At 41.4% G+C, this 20,601-nt stretch overlaps 2 protein-coding genes across 2 annotated transcripts in view; one reads left to right on the forward strand and one right to left on the reverse strand.

Annotated features, from left to right (window-relative positions):
* MED1 (mediator complex subunit 1) overlaps positions 1-20,601 on the reverse strand; it is a 249,068-nt gene that overhangs the window by 109,810 nt on the left and 118,657 nt on the right. The gene's annotated exons all lie outside the window — the stretch shown is intronic.
* Positions 575-20,025, forward strand: LOC134495299 (transcription factor CP2-like protein 1). Its single transcript, XM_063300639.1, has 15 exons — positions 575-657; positions 3,465-3,619; positions 5,525-5,598; positions 6,190-6,295; positions 7,374-7,480; positions 8,556-8,708; positions 9,326-9,436; positions 10,135-10,232; positions 10,336-10,390; positions 12,384-12,477; positions 13,044-13,134; positions 14,697-14,779; positions 15,632-15,777; positions 18,643-18,694; positions 19,858-20,025. The coding sequence occupies exons 1-15, from the start codon at positions 575-577 to the stop codon at positions 19,893-19,895; spliced, it is 1,446 nt and encodes a 481-aa protein (XP_063156709.1). The 3' UTR covers positions 19,896-20,025.

Consider the following 20,601-nt stretch of genomic DNA (forward strand, 5'->3'; position numbering starts at 1 on the left):
ATCTATTTTGCATTCCTCATTACAACTATTCACAAGAGGATTTTAAAAATCCCACATCTCTGTTTATATTTCATTTAATAGGGCTTTTTTCAGAATGTATAGATAAAAGTTGAGATTTGTCTAACAACGTTTAGTGAATCTCTTACAGAAACAAGCAACTTTACCTGCTGTTGGAAGCACCGGCTCTCCTTCCCAACCTGGCATTTCTCTGCTTTTCCTTCCCCCCTCCCCCTCCCCCTCCCCCCAAAACCCGTATCTTCCTTATGTCTCTTCAGAGGTAAGAAAATATATCTTAGCTCTTGGCAATCACTAAAAGGCAGTTGGTGGTAAAAGTTATCTACACATAGCTCTGGTCAACCTGAGAGGAAAAGCTGTAAAAAAAGTTGCTAGCCACAGCACCTCACTCTCAGCCAATCAGACAACACCTCTCCTTGCACACACCTACCAGGCTGGCAGGTGCATAAAAAGAAAAACTGGATGACGCTCCAGAGCACTAAGTAACTGCTGAAGAGCTGAGATCTGATTTCCCCCCTTCCCTGAATTCCTGCAGTCCACCTTTGGGAATCCATCAATCATGCTTTTTTGGCACAGCCAACCCGATCATTACTGGCCAAGTCCAGGAGAAATGTATCCTTGCTCTGGCAGCAATCTCATAAGGTGAGCAGCCTCCTTTTTTCCACCCCTCCCTTTCCAGCCGTGCCAACAGCTGAGACCTGCAAGAAGGAAAGAGCGTGCAAGTGAATCAAATGGTCCAGGATGGGATGTATGAAATAGTTGTAGTGATTCAGCTTCCAGAATTTGGCTTATTTCAAGACAATGTCTGGAAAGCTCATGGTCAGACTATCAGGGAGGATGAAGACTTGCAATATGTTGATCTTTCTCTTCCCGGTATCTTGTATGTAGAGCTGTCCTTCTTCTGACATAAGATTTGCATGGTGGATAGTTGCTATAAAAAGACTTCTCCATAAGTTGGTCTCCTCTAAATTTAAAGCCATTTAAACCTGAGTAGTGTCACTGTTTCTCCCAATCTGTGGCTAAATGAAGGAAATGAACTGTTGGCATCAGGGCCAGCTCAAGGAAAAAGAACAAATGGCACACGTTCTCCATTTCTTCTGTATAAGCTGACATGAGTGACAGTTGGATCTTGTCTGGGGACTGGTGATAGGACCGTGTCATGCTTAGTTTCTGGAGACAGGTAGGTGGCTTAAGAATGGCACAGCAGGAAGGGTGGGGCCCGTTGTTCCATCCTCTGACACAAGCTGCTGCTTGAGAAGACCACCGCCCTTGGCCTAATTGTAGGGCTGGCCATGCTCAACATCCAGCAGTAGCCGGATCTCGCTCAGAAGCTAACAGAGAGGTTTATCTTAGTTCTATTCAAGTTCCTTGACTGTCAGCATCCTTAGCATGCAGGTAGCTACTATTCTACTACTACTAACTACTATTCTACTATTTGAATTGCTATTCAAATGTCTTGATACTTTTCCCTTTCTTTCTTCCCTCATCTGCTTTGGTTACATTTAAGGGCTCCCTAGTTGTGGAAAAGAGGGACACCCTCGCTTACTGTTTATCATAGTTACCCTTCTCCTTCATAAGACCTGTAGCAAAACTGTCTTCTACCCAGCTCACTTTAGTGGAATGTCAAGAAGAAGACTCAGTGCCTGTTGAAGTCCAGGTTTGCAGCCACGCACCAAAACATTTGTATAAAAAAAATTCATTTCACTTTTGAGAGCTCAAGGTCAGACATCCAATTCCAGAAAGCATGAAATGTTTCTGTGAAGTACATTAGGTAGACAGTCAGCCATTGGCCCGAGGCCACCCTATTATTAGCAATATGGCTAGCCTGTTGTGATGCAGTCTTTTTATAGGTGATGGGGAACTGGGCTTGTATATGGCCTATCTGTGGAAACAGGCAGAGAAGATTTTGCGAACCGAAAGAAAATATTCTCTCTTTCCTCCTACCCTTCAAAATTGTTGCTGTGCTGCTAATGACTAATACTGGTATCTATTGTGATAAAGACTAATTACATATTTTACAGTCAAGCAACTTGTGTACTTACTTGTAAAATCAACACAAACAATGTCAGTGCAGAACAGAATGTGAAAGAAAACCAATTTTAAAATAAACAAGCCAATGTAGACTTAGCATTCAAATTATGTTTAGTTTAAGGACATTATCATTATACATTATCACAGGTGGGCTTGTAAAATATTCCGTCTTTTACTGAAATCGCAAGATCTGCTAATCCAAAGCAGATGCTAAATAGAGGCCCCGGCATTTGTGATGTGCTAAAAATTAAGTGCCTCTGAGCATGTCCTCAGTTCAGGAGTTTATGATCAGTATGGGAACTGAACTTCAAAAGTTATTTTGCACCAAAGTCCACAACAGGTTTATCCCAAACAGGTGTTTTTCAGGGATGAAATGCAGGATGCAGGAGGGAAAAGGTTTTTTAGCTGTTATTAACTTGAAGCGACCAAGAATTAGAAAGCCTTAGTGATCTACTACCCCCTGCTTATCAGAAAAAGGAAAAAGAAAAAAAGATGCAAAAATAACGAGTAATCACAGAGAAAATAAATCTTTACAACTCTTGGTTTCATCATTCCATCATTTAGATAATACACAAGTACTCGCAGCAAGACATCACAAAACCTGAAAAGGTGAAAGGTCCCCTGTGCAAACACCGAGTCATGTCTGAGCCTTTGGGGGGACGCCGCTTTCGTGACGTTTTCTTGGCAGTCTATAGAGCGGGGTGGTTTGCCATTGCCTTCCCCAGTTGTCCCCTTCCCCAGCAAGCTGGGTACTCATTTTACCGACCTCGGAAAAATTTACTTGCCTTTTAAAAGGCTCTGAAGACATGGTGTTGTCATTGTATTTGGGGATCTGGTGGTGGTGTGGAGCCTGTAAGATGGTTCTAATGATTGACGCATGACCTGTAATTTCCCACTGATTATGTTTTATGGTTTTAACTTGGTTTTAAAGGTGTTATTTATTGTGTTGGTTTTGTAATTTGTTTATTGTTTTGTGGTTGTTTTAATTATGTGAGCTGCCCCGAGTCACAGGTGTGAGATGGGTGGCTATACAAATTGAATGAATAAATACTGTAAATAAATGTGACTTTAGAGTTGTTTGTGCAGTAATTTCTCGACTTCTGGATGTATCAAGTGTCATTTAGAAGGCAACCTGAATCAATCAATCTCTCCCCCTCTCTCTCTCTTGTGTCTTTGAATCAGTGTTGACCCCTGGCAACTCCTAGTCCCTACAATTTTCTTGGCAAAATTGTGGAAGTGGCTTGCCACTGCCTCCTTCCTAGGGCTGAGAGAGAGTGACTGGCCCAAGGTCATCCAGCTGGCTTTGTGCCTCAGGCAGGACTAGAACTCACGGTCTCCTGGTTTCTACCCTGATGCCTTACCCACTACCCCAAACTGGCTCTCTATATCTCTTATCCATCCCTTTTCCGCTATTGCAGAGAGCCACTGGCACTGCCATTCCTAAAGCAGGAAGAACCAAACAATATCTCAACGTCAGCTGAGCAGCACTGTCCATCTTTCCAGTATATTCTGTGTGCTGTTACCTCTCCAGCTGTCAAACAGCACGAGGAGACTCTCACCTATCTCAACCAAGGTAAGGTCCTGGGGGTGGGGGGCGCTGGAGAGTGAGGAAAAGTGGCCAAGTCCTGCTTAAAAGCTGCCCCCTGGCGGTAAACATAATGGACTACAGACAAGTTCCACTGCCTTTTTGGAATATATACTGTATATACCAGTGTTCTGGGAGTTGAAGTCCATACAGCTTGAGGTTGCCAAGGCTGAGAAACACTGTTGAATAGCATATAGTGATACAGAATGACTGGATTTACACACACACCACACAACTGTTGAAAGAGAAGGGTAAATTACAGACCTTCTGTGAATTGACAGCTGAACCAGGTAACAATAAGGCTTTCAAACATTTAAATCCTAACACATTGCAAGATTGATTGCCTTTCTAATTAAAAGCTAAAGGTTGCATTTTATCCAGCAGAAGATCTTTTGTTAGAACTGTATGCTGTATTTACACAATATGCTTAATCTGATTACTGAATTAACTCATTGTCAAGGCTTGCACAATATATTGTACCAAAAACTAGCCACATGGGTTGGGTCTGCACAATGTGCTATTTCTTCTTTTTGCCTGGCTTAACACTAACCCACCTTAGCATAGTGTATGAATGCATGATGTTTTTTTAGCAACTGAATTTAGGCATACAAATGTAATTTTTACTGATATCAATAGAGATTACATTCATGGAAGGATTTCTTAATTTTGTTGGTATGTTCTGGATATGTTTATTCATATAAATCAGGGTTTCTCAACCTGACCAACTTTAAGATGTATGGACTTCAACTCCCAGAATTCCCCTGCTGGCTGGGAAGTCCACACATCTTAAAGTTGCTCAGGTTGAGAAACACTAATATAAGTAATCAAGGGAGGAGGCTGACTAATCACTTTTAGAAGCAAAATTATAGATGCTCTGTGGGGGTGTGGTTATGGCACTGTTGGTTGGATTAAGACTAAGCTAAATTTAAATTTAACATTAACACTAAACTAACTAGAATATATTTTTTTGTTTGAATGTGGTGTGAACTTGCCACTGTGCTTGGTGAATGTATGTCTTAGCACAATCATGGCACAATTATTCAAGTATAGTTAAACAAATCAAAGCTTAGGACCATCTAAGAGCTTGGCCCTTAGGAGTTCCTGTACTTCAAAACATATGAGAAAAACACACACACAAAATGTAAATGTCTATAAACATTGTACATCAGTCAGAGTACAACAAAGGGGAAATTATAAACTGATATTTATCTATAATGTTTTTAGTAGTTCTTTTTGTATGTTTAAATAACAAATAACTGGAGATTTTGGTACTTAGCTCAGAGATTCAAATCCTTTCTCACATTGTTAAAATAATTTAATGTACTTTGTTTTTTATGGTTAATTTCTCAATGATATACTGAGCACTAACTGTAGAATCTTGATAATTCCTTTGTCTACATACTAACATTATGTATCTGTAGCAACTTTTTTTTTCTCTTTTTCCTTTTCTCTTTTTTCTTCACCTTTTAAAAATATTGAAAAGCCTCGTGTGGCGCAGAGTGGTAGGCAGCAGCATTGCAACCGAAACTCTCCCCACGACCTGAGTTCAATCCCAGCGGAAGCTGGATTCTTGGGTAGCCGGCTCAGGTAGACTCAGCCTTCCACCCTCCCGAGGTCGGTAAAATGAGTACCCAGCTGGCTGGGGAAGGTGACGACTGGGGAAGGCAATGGCAAACCACCCCACTATAGTCTGCCAAGAAAACATCGCGAAGGCAGCATCCCCCTGGTGCTTGCACAGGGGACCTTTCACCTTTCACACACTAAAAAAAGAAATAAAAGAAAATGTATTAGAAAACCAACATGGAAAATTTAAAGGTGATAGTTGGATTTTGGGGTAATTTTTGTCATATTTGGCCTATCTCCCATTCCACATGGTGTATTATTATTTTCTAGGACAATCATATGAAATCCGGATGCTGTGTAATCCCAAAATAGGAGAATTTGCTGAGGGACGGAAGCTATTGAAGGTGAGGCATAGGATGGGAGTACTGACTGGCATTTTTGAACATTGGGTCCTCATGAGGCTTGATGTTACACTAATAACATATATAGAATTCGCTGACACAAAATATTGCAAATCTTTTTTTAAAAGATCCAGTTCACTGCCTAAGGGGCCAGTAGAACCCATAATTAATCATTAATTCCCAGAGAAACAATTGTTTTCTTCAGAAATTTTCAAATGTTGGTATTAACAGAACAGGATATTCCCATCATGGTTTGCTCGCAGAGTTTGTCTGAGGAGAATCTTGTTCAGTAGACAGTGGACTAAAAATTAATCAGAACAAAACTTCATGTAGTTCAACTAGTTCAGTGACTTTGGGGCAAAAGCCACAGAGCCCAAAAGTTCAGGAGGAGAGTGACATGCCTGCCACCCCAACATCTCTTTGGTCTGATGGAGTTGAGCAGCCACTGAATCTAATTAAAGCAATCAATCAATCTCACAGCATTTCTCCTATGAGCAGCCTAATGAAAGACGAGTTGTCTGTGACTCAGTTGCAACTCTCTGGTGACAGAAGTGGATCCAGGAAATGTTGGATCTCTCTCTCTTCCCTGCTCAGAGTGTAATCAGGGTGGTCTTCCATGACCGAAGACTGCAGTACACAGAGCACCAGCAACTGGAGGGATGGCGATGGAACAGGCCAGGTGACCGCATCCTGGATATCGGTAAGGCCTATTTTCAAATTGGGGGGGGCACGGTAATACCCACCCAATCGCCCAACTTGGAATGTGCTTTTATAAGCATCTTCCAAAGAGATTGTAATTGAGAATGCCTGCTCTGAACACAGAGAAACAGATATATCATTTCAGCTCTGCTACAAAGGGATTGGGGATGTTCATTTACCAGGAAAACCTTCTAAGCTCCCCATTCAGAAGGGCTGCTCCACAGTATTTTTTTGCCCCAGAAGGCCTTAGCTTCAACCACAACACCATTACAAGGCTTTGGGGCACAATTCTGGACTTATCCACTGCATCACTAGCATCCATTCCGATTTGCTCTTTCCCTCTTCCCCTCCTAGTCTGTGCTTAGTTGGCAGAACCTTCTCATTTTAATCTATACTTGCCACCCTCAGCATCCATCACACCCTACAATAACAGTGTTCTAATTAAAAGCACATGGATTGCTGCCTTTACAGGCAGGGTATCCTCCGGGAGTCAAAAAAGTCAAGATGGTGGTCACAACCACCATCAAGACTACAGTGACCATATGTCCTTTATTATAAAGGACAGTCCTTTATTTCAGAAAGCTGTCCTTCAGGTTTATTTAATATAATTATTTATTTTATTGGTTTTGCTCTTGAATTTTCCTTTGTAAAGCAAAGTATAAACATAAATGTGGGTTTTTTTCAATCCTTATGAACCTCTCAGATTTGCCCCTTTTTCAGGTTTGTCCCTTATTCTTTCCAAGAAAATAAGGTCACTGTAATCATGGCACATTTTTAAAGAGGGCAGAGCCTAGATGGCATGGTTGTGGCTGCTCTCTTGACTTTTTTGACCCTCTCCCTGCAGACCCTCTGGCCCTTTGGAATGAGGACTAAAGGACTGTCAAGCCAACATCCCCATGAAAAAGTTGAGGAGAAGGAATTTGGAAAAAGAGAGAGTGAGAAAGATTCCTTTACTTGATCAGACTGGGACATCCATAGCTAATTCTGTACAACTTTCTCTCTCCGCCCTGCCCCCAGATACTCTGTTCCCCTTCCATGAGAGAGTTCTGATAGATTTTTCCTTTTTTGGCCTGTTATAGATATCCCCATGTCTGTGGGCATTCTGGAGCCTCACATGCCCTCCACTTTGCTCAATACTGTGGAATTCCTGTGGGACCCAACCAAGCGCACTTCGGTCTTTGTGCAGGTGGGTAGCAACTTGTTGGTCTGTAGGCCTGTCTTTGTCCCCTTCCCCTTTCATTCACTTTTATGAAAACAGTAGTGCAAACTAATAAGCTTAAAAACAATGAAAGCCCCCCTCCCCTAATATACAGAAAAAAACAGAATTCCGACAGACCCAGCCAATACTGTGATTCAGCTCTTCCCACTTTTGCTTCCTGAATAATTTTGAAATTGTCACTGCTTTACAAAAAATAAGCCAAAATCCTGTGCCTAGAGAAGTGTATACTAGATGGATATAGGCATGATGATAGAAATTCATAGAATATATGTAAAAAGGAGGTGGAGGAGGGGAATCTGCAACAAAATGGGTCAGCATGGATTGTTCCTTGTTTGGGATTCCAGCCATCCACTCTTCTTTGTTCTTCCTTACCAAATTAGTCAACATTTCATGGTTGCTGAGCACTCAGTAGATTATATTAGGGTACTGCCCCAATTATTCCTCCCCGGCAATTTTTGTTATACTTTGACAAACCTGTGACCACCTTTCCTGTTGATTCTACTCCCTTGTGTACAAATGATGTTTTTGCTACTTAAACAATGACCTTCAAACTGCAAGAATTGATTTGTATGACCCCAGCTTTTATGTACAGGGGTTGGCTTAGAAAAGAGGCTTTTCAGGTAGATCAATACCAAAGTACCTGCTTTTCACACAAAGGAACCAGGGTGGTACCCAGATACAGAAAAAATCATTATGCCCTAAAACTGTGTAGAGCCACTGCCAGTCAAGGTCAACAATACCAGCTAAAACATGGTCCTGGTACTCATTCTAGCTGATCAAAGGGAGCTTCCTAAGATGTGAGAGTAGTTATGAATTTCAGTGGCTTTAGAAAGTTGATTAGTTATGGTGATTATATATTACCTCCAGTAAGTTAATTGCCATGGACACTAATTACTGGGAACCAAGGATTTGTGACAGTGTCCTACAGTGGCCACTTGGGAACCGAGTGCTGGATTAGGCTAGATATGCTTATGGTCTGATCCAGCAGCTCTCCTCCCAAATGAGAGGGCTTGTCTGTTTCCTCTTTCTTTTTCTGAACCAGGTCCATTGCATTAGTACTGAATTCACTCTTCGTAAGAATGGTGGGGAAAAAGGGGTCCCCTTTCGGATCCAAGTTGACACCTTCAAGCCCAATGAGAAGGACGAACATGTGGAACACTTGCACTCCGCCAGCTGTCTGATCAAAGTCTTCAAGGTAAGCCTGCCTGACTCAGTAGGCCCAAATTTCACTGTTGAAAGCAGGATCCCTCATGCAAAAGCCCTGCTACAATTCCTCTTCCCTGCCTCAGATACAGTACAGTGAAAGCAGGACAGAGCAAAAGGATCACTGCCACGCAGGGCCAGATTTAGGCTAAGGCCAAGTGGGCACTGGCCTAGGGTGCCAAGGCTTAGGGGGCGCCAATGTTGCCTCTCCTTCCAAACCATTCTAAAAAGGCACATCATCACATGGGCCTTGGGGTACCATATAGTATATCCTTGAGCCAGCACTGCTGCCAAGCATGCTTTTCTGTTGGGAAATGGGACGTGTGAACGGCAGCTAAATAAGAGTTGGTCCATACACACCTTTGCTGGGTGGTAACAGCCTCAGACAATATTGTTCATGCATGGACATCAAGGATTTAATGTGCCAGAAGGAACATTCACACTGTCTGGAAGACAAAGCCATCAACAGAGATCGTTCTCATGTTCCCCTGCCAGTTATCCCATGTACATTAACTGTACACAGAGAAATCATGAGTTGCATGATAAGCTGACATGTGTCAGTGTTCCTGAATATCTGTTATATTCTACATGAGGCTTTTTTTTCTCCAGCCCAAAGGAGCTGACCGGAAACAAAAAACAGATAGGGAAAAGATTGAAAAACAGTCCCTTCAAGAGCGGGAGAAGTACCAGCCTTCATATGACAGCACAGTATTGACAGAGGTACGTGTGCTTTTTCTCTCATCCCAGCCGCCGTCTTGCCAAAGAGCTCTGTGCGATTTGAAAGCTTGCTTTCATTAGCAACATGAGAAGTCAGTCCAGGAAGCATAATCTATAGAGGTTAATTTATGGGATGGAAATAAAAGGCAAAAATACATTTCACAACATTATGTTTATTTCCTTTTGGTGGTACAGTAAATCTTTTAGCTTTAATAGAGAACAATTCCTTATTTACTGTCAACCAGCTCTGGAAGCTCACTAAGAGGATATGAAAGTGATGGGCCTCCCTTGCTGGCTGGGGAATTCTGGGAGTTGAAGTCTACAAATTCTAAAGTTGTCAAGGTTGAGAAACACTGCTACTTATATTCACACATCTTTACAAAGCCTTGGTTTGTTTTAACAGTAGTTTGTTGAATAAACCACAGTGGCTGAATTCCCATATTTCACTACACCATAAGTTACACTTTACACACTGTAATAGCTGGGATTACCCAAAACAAACCTGATGTACCCATACCTTTGCTAGTGAAGCATGCAGTAAAATGTCACGTCCAGTATGCCAACCAGCCATGACCTCTCCCACAATATTCTGCTCCATTTCAGAACGGTAAACTTGCTTTAAATTCAACAATTGCACAGTGCAAATTCCAGGATCTACCATTTCTCTCCTCCAACCCATTTCCTCCTATGCTTTTTCTTAGTGTGCCCCGTGGCCTGAAGTTTCCAGCAATCTCCACAGTCCTCCAGCAACACCTGGCCTTGTCTCTCCACACCCCTTCAAGCTTCAGACACCTGAAAGGTACCCTGGGTGGAGCATCTGTAAAGAACACCTTCTCCCCTTTGGCTCTTGGGACACCATGGCAGCCCCATACGATAACTGCCTTTGCTGCTCTTTTCGGCAGGGTCTGCTCCTCACCCAGTTATGCCTTGGACAGCTCATCCGAGAGCATGGCGGAGGTAACAAATAGCATCTTCAGGCAGGTGGAACTATTTATGAAGGCCATGTTGTCCATCATGAAAGTAAAATTTATTATGAAAATAAAATAAATAAATGAAGTTTAAATAAAACCCAGATGGATCTTTTGGTATTTGGAATTTGTCCAGATCCTGTTCTGCATTAAACTCAAGCAAACTCTTTCAGACAAAGTGCATTTTGTCAACCTTTCTACTAGATAACCTGGTCATTTATCAAAAGTCCTTGCTAATTGACTGGTCTGTCTTCCCTGCTTTAGTGCAGAGTTCAGCAAGCCACCAGCATTAGGCTGAGACTGAGTGAGGTGACCAGCAGAAAGGGCTGTCTTTTCAAAGACACCAGACTGATGAAGCCACACAGTCCACCAATACATGCTGTCAGCTGGGATTGATGAAAGGTTTATTCAGTCTGTGCCTCCCTTTCACCCAACCAAACACAATGTAAGGTTGCCCCCTGGTGGCAAAGGACCATTTTGTTACCAGCAATTAAAAAAATAATAAAAATGCATGAAATGTAGCTTCTAAAAGGACATCCAACATACACAAAGCTGGCAGCTAATTGATGTTGGCTCATCACATTTTAAATAAAATGTTAAGCTAAATGGTGGTGCTCTTCCCAGTATTCATCTATTGGGATAAGGAAAAAAAATCAGAGGATATCACCACCACTACCTATATCAAGTTCCATTAAGAGTGGGTAACCCTTGGTGCTGCAGATGAGGCTGAAGCACAACTCCCAGCATCCTTAAAAAGCCTGGCCCAATGGTAAGGTATGCCAAGAGTTGCACTTCAGCACAGCAGGAGGACTGCAGGTTCCCCACTCCTGCTTTACATGATACGCTACTGCCGAAATCAGCTTTTCCTACTACAGTGGCCTCCGGATGTGTTTAGAGTAATCTGGGAATATCAGGAGCTGTAGTCCAATGCATCTGCGGGTTGTGGATGGCTGCCCGCTGCTTCGTCTAGAGCACTGAATTTATTGTATATAAAGCTGCTAAACCACAGATTTTGAGAACTCTTTTTCTAATTATTTCCAATTTTTTCAGCTGCTGCAATAAATGTAGGAAAATTCTGATAGCTCTTTCATGTAGTTTAGAAAATGAAAGTCTAAATATTTACCCATGTAACCTAGAGCCATAATGATGGAGCAGGATATTAGGAGTGTGCAAAATGGTTCAAATATGAACTGTTCTGCATTTGAAAATGCCTGTTTTACACTCAAAATGACTATTTCAGATTTGAAATGGGTCTTTGAAATTGAAACATTTGGCAGATCCCTCAAAAAGGGAATTACTTAACTGATATTGAAGTAAAACTCCACTTTCTAGCATTCATATGGCAGCAGCACTGACTCTTAATACATGAACATAATCAGAAAGCATGTTCCAGCATGTGCTGAAGAGTTTTTCTAATCACTGTGTACCAGTAACAAACCACTGTCATCTGGATTAAGGAGGAAAGTCTTCTAATCAGAGAATATGACTTCTTGGCTAGCTTGGGGGCCAATTCTCTATTACTATGGCACAGAGATTAAAGATGTATAAGATTTCTGATCTAAGGCCTCTTTTTCTTTGGGAAGCATTTATTTATTTAAAGTAATTATAAGTTGTTTCTCAAGAGTTTTTTAAATTGAGGTGGCTTCCAATGCTAATATGAACATAAGGAAGGAACTGATCTGTAACTGAAAACATATATATATATAATCAATTCATTAAGGGGTAGGGATGACCACTGGTGGCTTCAGGATTTATATGGACTAATTTAGCACCAGAATAAATTTTCTGTGCCCAAACTCAGTCCTGAAAAGAAAGCAATGATTTAGACAAGAGCTCCTAAGCTTCCAGAGAATATGTTCATCTGGAATACAGCCCATATTCATCACAACCCCTGGGCAGATTGGAGCGGGGAGTTTCTTCTAACCTGTTTTGATTCCCGAGGCTTGGTTAAAGACACCCATTTCATTTTCTGCTCTTTTCAGACTCTGAGTCCGAGTGCCTCCATTCTGGAAACTCAACAATGGTTGCTTAAGAACAGGTTCTCCAATTACTCTCGGGTTTTTGCCAGCTACACAGGTGAGGCTTCTCTCTCTCTCCGGGGTACAGATGCCAATGAACTCATCCGAGAGGGCTCAGCCTGCACTTTTGCCTTTTCCCCAGGCCAGTGCCTTTTATGGCCTCCTGAATCAGACCATTAAAAAACCCACACACATTTCTTAAGTGTGGGGAAACACCCTGGTTTTCTCCAGCATGCCTTAAATTATGAGAAAACACCTACCATTCTGAATAGATTGTAGAGGAAGGGGGAAATATCAAAGCTGGATTTAAATTGCAAGTTTCTTAGGCTAGATGTTTTTCTTTCTTTTTTTCTTAAGTTGCTCTGCAAAGCACCATATATATTATGTTTTAAAAATAATAATAAAAAATGGGCTCTGCGAATCCGATATTGCAAACGTGAAAAAAAAATTCTAACTACATTATGGATCACGAGGGGTTGTGATGTAGTGAAATGAATGTTTATTCAATTCTGCCTTGCCCTCTGAAAATTTTCTCCCTCCCTCCCTCCCTCCCTCCCTTTCTTTTCCCAATCAGTGGATTGCATGATTTAGCAGCAAATTCCAAAACCTTTTCTTCTCCCCTAGGAACTGATTTGCTCAAACTCTCGCGCACTGACCTTGTACAGATCTGTGGAATGGCAGATGGAATCAGACTTTCAAATGCTCTGAAAGCTAGGTATGGAGTTATAAACAAAGGTAGTAAGCTTATGGAATTTTTAAAAATCTCAATTAAAACATTATTAAAAGAAGAGAAAAAATTATTGGGAAAGAACAAAAATTTGCACTGGATGCCAACTGGTTACTGGGCACAGTTTAAAGTTTAAACCTTGAAAACCATAAATTACTTAGGTTTTGAGTATTTAAGGAACTGTTTCTCCCATTATTATTCTCTCCAGTTGTTAAGATTAGCAGGAAAGCTACTTTTGAAAATGCCCCCCATTGTCCGAGACTCATCTTTCTGACATGCAGAAAACAGCTGTCTTCCACATTGTTTCCCAGCTATAGAGTGCACAAAGCATAAGACTTGCATTTAATCCCCCTCTCTGAGTGTTTAGGAACTCCATAAAGAAACATTTCTTTGCCCAGGCTTTTAATTCTTAGACTCTTCCCTGCCTTGCTCAGACCTCTGGAATAGTGTGTCCAGTTTTGGACACCCCAGTCCAAAAAGGGCAGTTACAAATTGGAGTAAGTTCAGAGGTGGGGTACCAAGATGAAGAGTGTGGAAACCAAGCCTTAGGAGGAAAGGTTAAAGGATCTGGAAATGTTTCAAAAAGATGACTAACGGGAGATATGATAGTGGTCTTTTTTAAAAAGTTGTCACCCCAAAGAAGGAGTGAGCATTCTCTATTGTCTCAGGAGACCAAAGAAAGCTAACAGAACAGTCCATGAAGTCACCAAGGGTCAAGACTGAACTTTTAATATAAATACACGGTGAAAGGTAAAATCAAGCCTACCCCACTCTTAAAATAAGTATTATTGTGATTTAATGATTACATGAGAAGAAAACCACAGCCAGGGGGTTAACTACAAGGAAGGACTTCAAACTAGACATCACAAGGAACTTCCTGACTATTTGAGCTGCCAGCTAGTGGGATAGGCTGCTATATGATCTGGTGAATTTTCATGCACTAGTGGTCTTCTGACGCTGGATGGTCCTCTGTGAGACATGCTCTGGTCTGGGGGATGCTGCACTGAGCAGGAGATTGGTCTAGATCACCACTCTGGTACCTTCCAATTCTATGTCTTTAGGAGTTATTATTTAAAATCTGTATTTCACTTCCCATACTGTTTTACATCCTGTTAGCTGTCTTGAGTGCTTGTCAGAGCATAACAACTGAAATTAAATCAAATAAATAATTCCCCGTCTCCCCAAAGTAATACTTGTTTTATCTGGAGATTTTCAAAAGCAGCTTAGGGAGAATAGCCAAATATAAAAGAGGGCTGGGTTCCGTAGTCTGAGAACTGAGAAGAGGTTGAAATTCCTTTTTCTATCAGGCTATTTTTGTATCTGGCCAGCCTAAGCTTGCAGTGAAAATATATATAATACCAGTGGGGTTGAAGGCATAGCTCATCCATGACCACTAAGCGACCATGTGACTGAAGCCCCAGCCCTTTTACCTGAATCATAGTGAGTTCATGGCTGTTGAGAACTTTCTAGCTAATCCCTGAAATCATTTCATCCTGCCAGATTTTGGTAAATTATCAAAAGTGACCTGTCTAAAAATTCTCTTTTCCCAGGTCTGTGCGCCCTCGTCTCATTCTTTACGTGTCCAAGGAACTGGAAACAAGTGGGAACAATGCCCCCTCAAACCCAGGATCTGGTAAGTCAGAATTACTTCATAAAGATGAGCTTCGGGTGCCTGTGCACACCTCCCAGCAGACAATCCAAACACATCTCCATTGATTTTTGTTCTAAAAGGCATTTTAGCCACACGTTCTGTTGTGATGCTGCTGCTGTGCGTTTTTTAAAAACTGCAATATTGCATGCTGTGTTTCTGTTCCATTTAATATCAGCAGCTTTGAAAAGGGGGGTTGGCAAACATTGAAGCAAAACAACAAATCAATTTGGCAAAAGCATTGAAACAAGGGTGACAGTGGAGGCAGGTGGCCCCTTTGGCTCTGGAATTTTCCAGCAAGTTACAGCAGTCTTGGGGGAGGTTTCCCCTATTCACAAAATGGCTCCCGGGTAGGTGTGGCGGGTTGCAAAAACACTAATTTACCAAGAGTGAAACTGATCAAAGATATTCCCATTGCCCCTTCTAAATTCTCAGCTTTTCTTGCTAGATGGGCCTAGTTCCAAACAAAGCACCAAACCATTTTCTAAGAATGCCCGAGGGACTCATTTAGGGCCCAGAGGCATTCATAGAAATAATGAGGATGCTGGAGGTTGGCATTTCATTTTGCAGTGTGCCAGGTGGTTTGGTTTCTTTCTTCTTGCTTTGATGAAAGAGTCTAAAAAAATTAAGATGAGGTAGCAAGGCAGCAAGGGAGGAATTTGCAGGCACAATGGTGCCCAAGGGAGCTGTGCTGCTCACTTTGGGGACTACAGTCTTCCCTTCACAACTTTTAAGCACTGATAGCATAATTTTGTTGTGTAAATTGAGGGTAGCCTTTTTTAATGTATTTTTTAAAACTGCACATTTTTTCATGCATTGATGTTCCTTCCCCAAAAGTCATATACCAGGAGTTATATCTGGAGGAACTGACTGCCACGGAGCTGACCAATAAATTGGCAGAACTGCTTAGCCTCCCAGCCAATCAGGTCCAGCAAGTTTCCAAACAGGGGCCTACAGGAATTCACATCCTCGTCAATGATCAGGTATGGAGGAGCCTCATTTTAAGAATGAGCTGGAACTCAGCCTTATTCAGCCTTAGCTCTCAGAAACCCAGAAGGCAGAATCCTTTCCCCCAAGGATTAAAGAGTAGAGACTAGAAGATCACAGTATCATTCTTGCAGCATTCTGGCCCTGCACTTTCCAAGATGCGAATCTTTGCTTAGTGCTGCAGGATTCTGGCTACAATGATCACACCAAATTGGTCTAATGCCCTCATTCACTTCTGCTGATCTGTGTACTAGGAGAGTCCTGGTAGTTTCATAGCACCCCTGTCCCCTTCCTTACGGATGAGGCAGGCAGCACTGTGATTTGGACCCTGTGGCCAGTCACTGTTTGGAAGGTGTCTTCGAGGCTGCTAGACCTTAGCAGTAAGTGTAGTAGTGGAGCAGCTTTTTTCAGCCATTTGGGTCTCCAGCTATTTTTCTTGAAGAACTAAGTAGGATTTAGTTAGATGTGTTTTGCTGTTTATACAAACATGGTTAACTGGGAAGAGTAGTTTAATCCTCAATAATCCCAAAGATGTTCTGGATTAAACTAACCATCTCTTGCCCTCTGCTGACTTTGTTCAATTGTTCAGTCTACACACTGGCATCTTTTGTGACCTCTGCCAGTATTTAACTTTGGCCAACACCAGCGGATTGGCCTTTTTTTCCCCATTAAGTAAATCTCAGCAGTTGAGAATGGATGATGGTCATATATGACTGAAAGGACATATTTAACAGGCATTGCTTGATTGGGCGGTCCAGATCAGACCACAGACTCAGCTACTGCATTACCCTAGATAGTAGAGTTTCAGATTGTGAAAATATAGAGCAATATTCCCACAGCATGCCCTCCTAATGCTCTGGAATACAACCCTCATAATCTATAGCCAACATATCTGGATAACACCAAGTTCAATGCAAGGCCCACAGAACTAACCTACACAACCCAACCTAATGGCTTACTCAAGTGAATTAGCAGGGGTGTGTGTGTTAAGGTACTAGTAGTATTTCTCATTTACATAGCACGTACCCAAGTATACTATACAAAATCAGCATAAGTATGACTCAGAAGTGCTGCAAGTAGTATGCTTAGTAATGGAGACAATTCTGAGTAAGTGCTAGAGAGTATGTATGGATGTATGGATGATTGATTGATTTTGTCTGGGAAGTTGTGAAATCTGTTTTCACAATTTCACAAGTTATATTTCTATAAGTTCAAGAACTAAGGGGAGGGGCTCATTGTTTCTATTGATTACATCCTGATAATGTGAAGAAGTTTGTGCAGATTTATCTGAACAGCCTTTTCAGATTGTCTTCTCAATATGTAATGAACTTCTAAAAGGGGTTATTGGTCTAATCCTGCCTTCCCCAATTTTGTTCCCTTTGTGATGGCTGGAAATTCTGGAAGCTGCAGTCACAACGCATCTGCCTCCTTGCATTAATTCCATCTGCTCTGCATCTTAAAATAGTTAAAAACTGTAAACTGGGGCTTTATCATCTTGCCCTAGGGAGATGGAAGAGTTCTGGGTAGCTCAAAATCCATGTGCATGACTAATTATTTAGTCAGTCATAAAACCTCAATTTTGTTTTGGGAAGTTTTTTTTCCTTATGGACCAAAATAGCTACCAGTGATTTTTATAGATTATTTTCAGATAAAAGGATACCATCAATCCAGGCTAGTAAAATATCCCTGCTTTTATTGCAGATTGCTGGGGCTGAAAAAAAATATTTCCTTGCCTAAGGCCGCTTTGTCAACTCTCGGCCAAAATGAGATTTGAGTGGGACATTTTCTAATTTACAACTCACCATGTTTTTTTTTTATTTAACTACAATTGGCAGGGATCACACAACATGTTAAGCCACATGAACTGAGTTCATGTACTAAAGAAGCCACATTATGACCTAGTGAAACTGTCACTTTGCTACTCCCCTTCTTTATCCTGAACCCTGGGTCCCCCATTTTGGTGGGTTGGTGAGCACACTTGGAATGTTGAGAACAGGTGGATTCTCTTGTAAATTGGCGGTCATGGAGGTGGCTGGTTGTGGGCAGAAGGGGAGGGAGCTTGCTCTTTCATGGTAATTGGGGACCCTGCCAATGATAAAGAATACTATCTATTCCCCTCTGCAGGTCACTCCCATTATTTCTTTTGTCTTGTTTCTATGCAAATGAACATATTTCCAAAGAAACCACTTAGATTGCAATTTTCCATTATTTTTATTTGTAAAGGAAGCTTATGGGACAGGTTTGGGTACCAGAAATATTTGTGGATGAAAAGATGAGGCTGAAGGCTGATGTCTTGCTCTGCAGCAAACCAGTCTCAATTAAAAGATTGTTTAAAAGTGCAAAATGGCAAGGTGGGACCAAGCCCCTGTCAGGCTCTGAGAGGTGATTATAGCATATACCCAGTAGCACCCACAGATGCCAAGTTGGAGACCTACAAATCAAGTCTGACATCTTGGCTCTAAATAAAAAAATGCAACTTCTGGTCATTCAGATACTCAAAACTGTACTTTGCTTAAGCTCACAAGCAGTTACACTTTACACAATCATTTGGGGGGATTCTCATACTAACAGATTTTTGGACAAACTAAATTACATTTCTATTAAATCTTTTCCCCCAAACTTTTCCTGGCTTTTTATGACCCATCTCTTTCTAGGTACATATGCACACCTGTTATATCCACACGGCCACTGGCTTTGATGCCTGACAATCCTGATTTGCCATATTGCCATCTGTTGCTGAACTCTCTTTTTAAAACTAAACCTGGCAACTCACAGTTAAAAACAAAACAAAACAAAAAGCAGGCATTTAGGAATCTAGCCAGAGAACTAACCTTGCATTGTTCTCTCCCGGGTTATCACAGATGGTCAGAAATCTTCCAGATGAATCATGCTTCATAGCAGCTGTAACAAAAGGTAGGTTAAGTCTGCCTGTGAAAGGAGCAGGTTTCTGGCTCCTTAAGGACTGATTTATTGGGGCATGAGCGTGTGTAGACACAAACCCACTATTCAATTTTAGAGATACTCTCAGTTGTCGAGGTGTGCATGCCACAGATTGGGCCCAGATTTCTATTCCAGAAGTGTGGTTTTTGTTTACAAGAAGACTGAGATAGTGTAGAGGTGTCCATAAATTCCTTCTTCATTTGGTGGGTCCCACTACCCTTCCAGTCTGTTCTAGGTTCCACAGGGGCACAGGGAGGAGGAGGAGGAGGAGGAGGAATGAATAAAAATCATTATTTCCCTACAGTACACACCATAATACTTCCAGCCAGAACATCCAGAGTCACTTGTTGAGATGGGTGGCTATAGAAATCAAATCAAATCAAATCAAATCAAATCAAATCAAATCAAATCAAATCAAATCAAATCAAATCAAATCAAATCAAATCAAATCAAATCAAATCAAATCAAATCATACATACATACATACATACATACAAATAATGGAACTTAAAGTGGATTCCACAAAGGATTCAAGTAGTGACCAGGCTCAAGCCTACTTGGGATTCCTGGGATTTGCTCCTGAATCCTGTGTCCTTTATTCTTTGCCTGCACTGGACAAATTAGAGCCCCCCTGTAGGGGTGAGATGGGTGGTGAATAAATTTGTAAAATAAAATAAACAAATAAATAAATAAATTAGGCTGTTGTACACAAACCTCTTTGCCACAAAGCATTTTGTCACTTTTACTGCTGTGTAGTATGTCACTATGTAGAACAAGGCATTTTTTAAGTCAGCAGGAAAATATTGCACCTATGGTGGTAGGCAGAGGAGTCCTGAAAAAATATTATACCTATCCAATTAAATATACAAGGCACAATAAATTCACTGAATAGTGCAGCATTGGGGCAGTAGCTCAAAATATTCCTTTGGAGGCTCTTGCAGAAGACTGCACAAAATCTCGCTTTGAAGCAATCACTTCTAATAAGCTATAAAAACAGAACCTACACTTACCCAGCACTGGCCCACCCCAAGAAGGGATGAAAACTCCCATTTATGAACAGCCTGGAAAGTGACTTGGTTTTTTATGAACTGCCTGGAAAGTGACTTGGTTTTGTCTTGTCTTGTGTGTCACTACAGTACAGAATGCAGAAGGCTACCATTTAGTTCTAAAATAAGACTGGGACCTTCTTGATGGTGTGCTGCTGGCCTGCAAGAAGATGGGGAGCTGAAAGATGCAAAAGCAGGTGCAATATTAACAATACCCCACAAGTTCACTGTACACGAATGAACTCAGGGCTGACATAATCTGGAACGGCTCTTAGCAACAGAAATCTGTAGTGCAATAAACTTTTTTTTTCATAATTTTTTGCAAAAAAAAGTGGTAACCCCACCACCCCACTTACATACAGACTCCGAAGTATGAATATATTATCAACTGGTTATGTAATAGGCTGCAAGCAAAATGGCAATTTCATAATTGTGTGTCTCATGGCATCATTTGCAGAATTCCCCATCTTCTGTTAGGAGGAAGATACTCTCAGACCTGTATTTGCTGAGGTGATGAAAACTGGTCAGGTGCTTTTATGTAAGAGAATGAGCAGATGGAAGGAGATAGTTGACCCTTTGCAAAGGCAGTGGTTCTCCCTTGCAAGGGGGTTGGTGGGTATCACAGCCTGATTTTGCTGTGTGGGGAAGCAGGCTATAGTCAAGAGCATTTCTGGGTGGGAAACTCATCCTCTGATCAATATATTTACAAGGCCAACAGATGACTGAAAAGCCCATATTTCTTGAAGAATTGGTTGGACCCTTACTACGAATGATGGTTGGCAGCATCTGTTATGAAGGTGATGCCCACTGCACAGATGGCACATCAATCGATCA

The sequence above is a fragment of the Candoia aspera genome, chromosome 4, assembly GCF_035149785.1.
Source record: "Candoia aspera isolate rCanAsp1 chromosome 4, rCanAsp1.hap2, whole genome shotgun sequence".
Lineage (NCBI taxonomy): Eukaryota > Metazoa > Chordata > Lepidosauria > Squamata > Boidae > Candoia > Candoia aspera.

What these genes read in the sequence shown, in the direction of transcription:
- LOC134495299 (XM_063300639.1), top strand. Translation starts at nt 575, where the DNA reads ATGCTTTTTTGGCACAGCCAACCCGATCATTACTGGCCAAGTCCAGGA. An exon ending in GCACTTCGGTCTTTGTGCAG is followed by an intron (nt 7,481 to 8,555) that starts GTGGGTAGCAAC and finishes TTTCTGAACCAG; the next exon opens with GTCCATTGCATTAGTACTGA. An exon ending in ACATCCTCGTCAATGATCAG is followed by an intron (nt 15,778 to 18,642) that starts GTATGGAGGAGC and finishes GGGTTATCACAG; the next exon opens with ATGGTCAGAAATCTTCCAGA.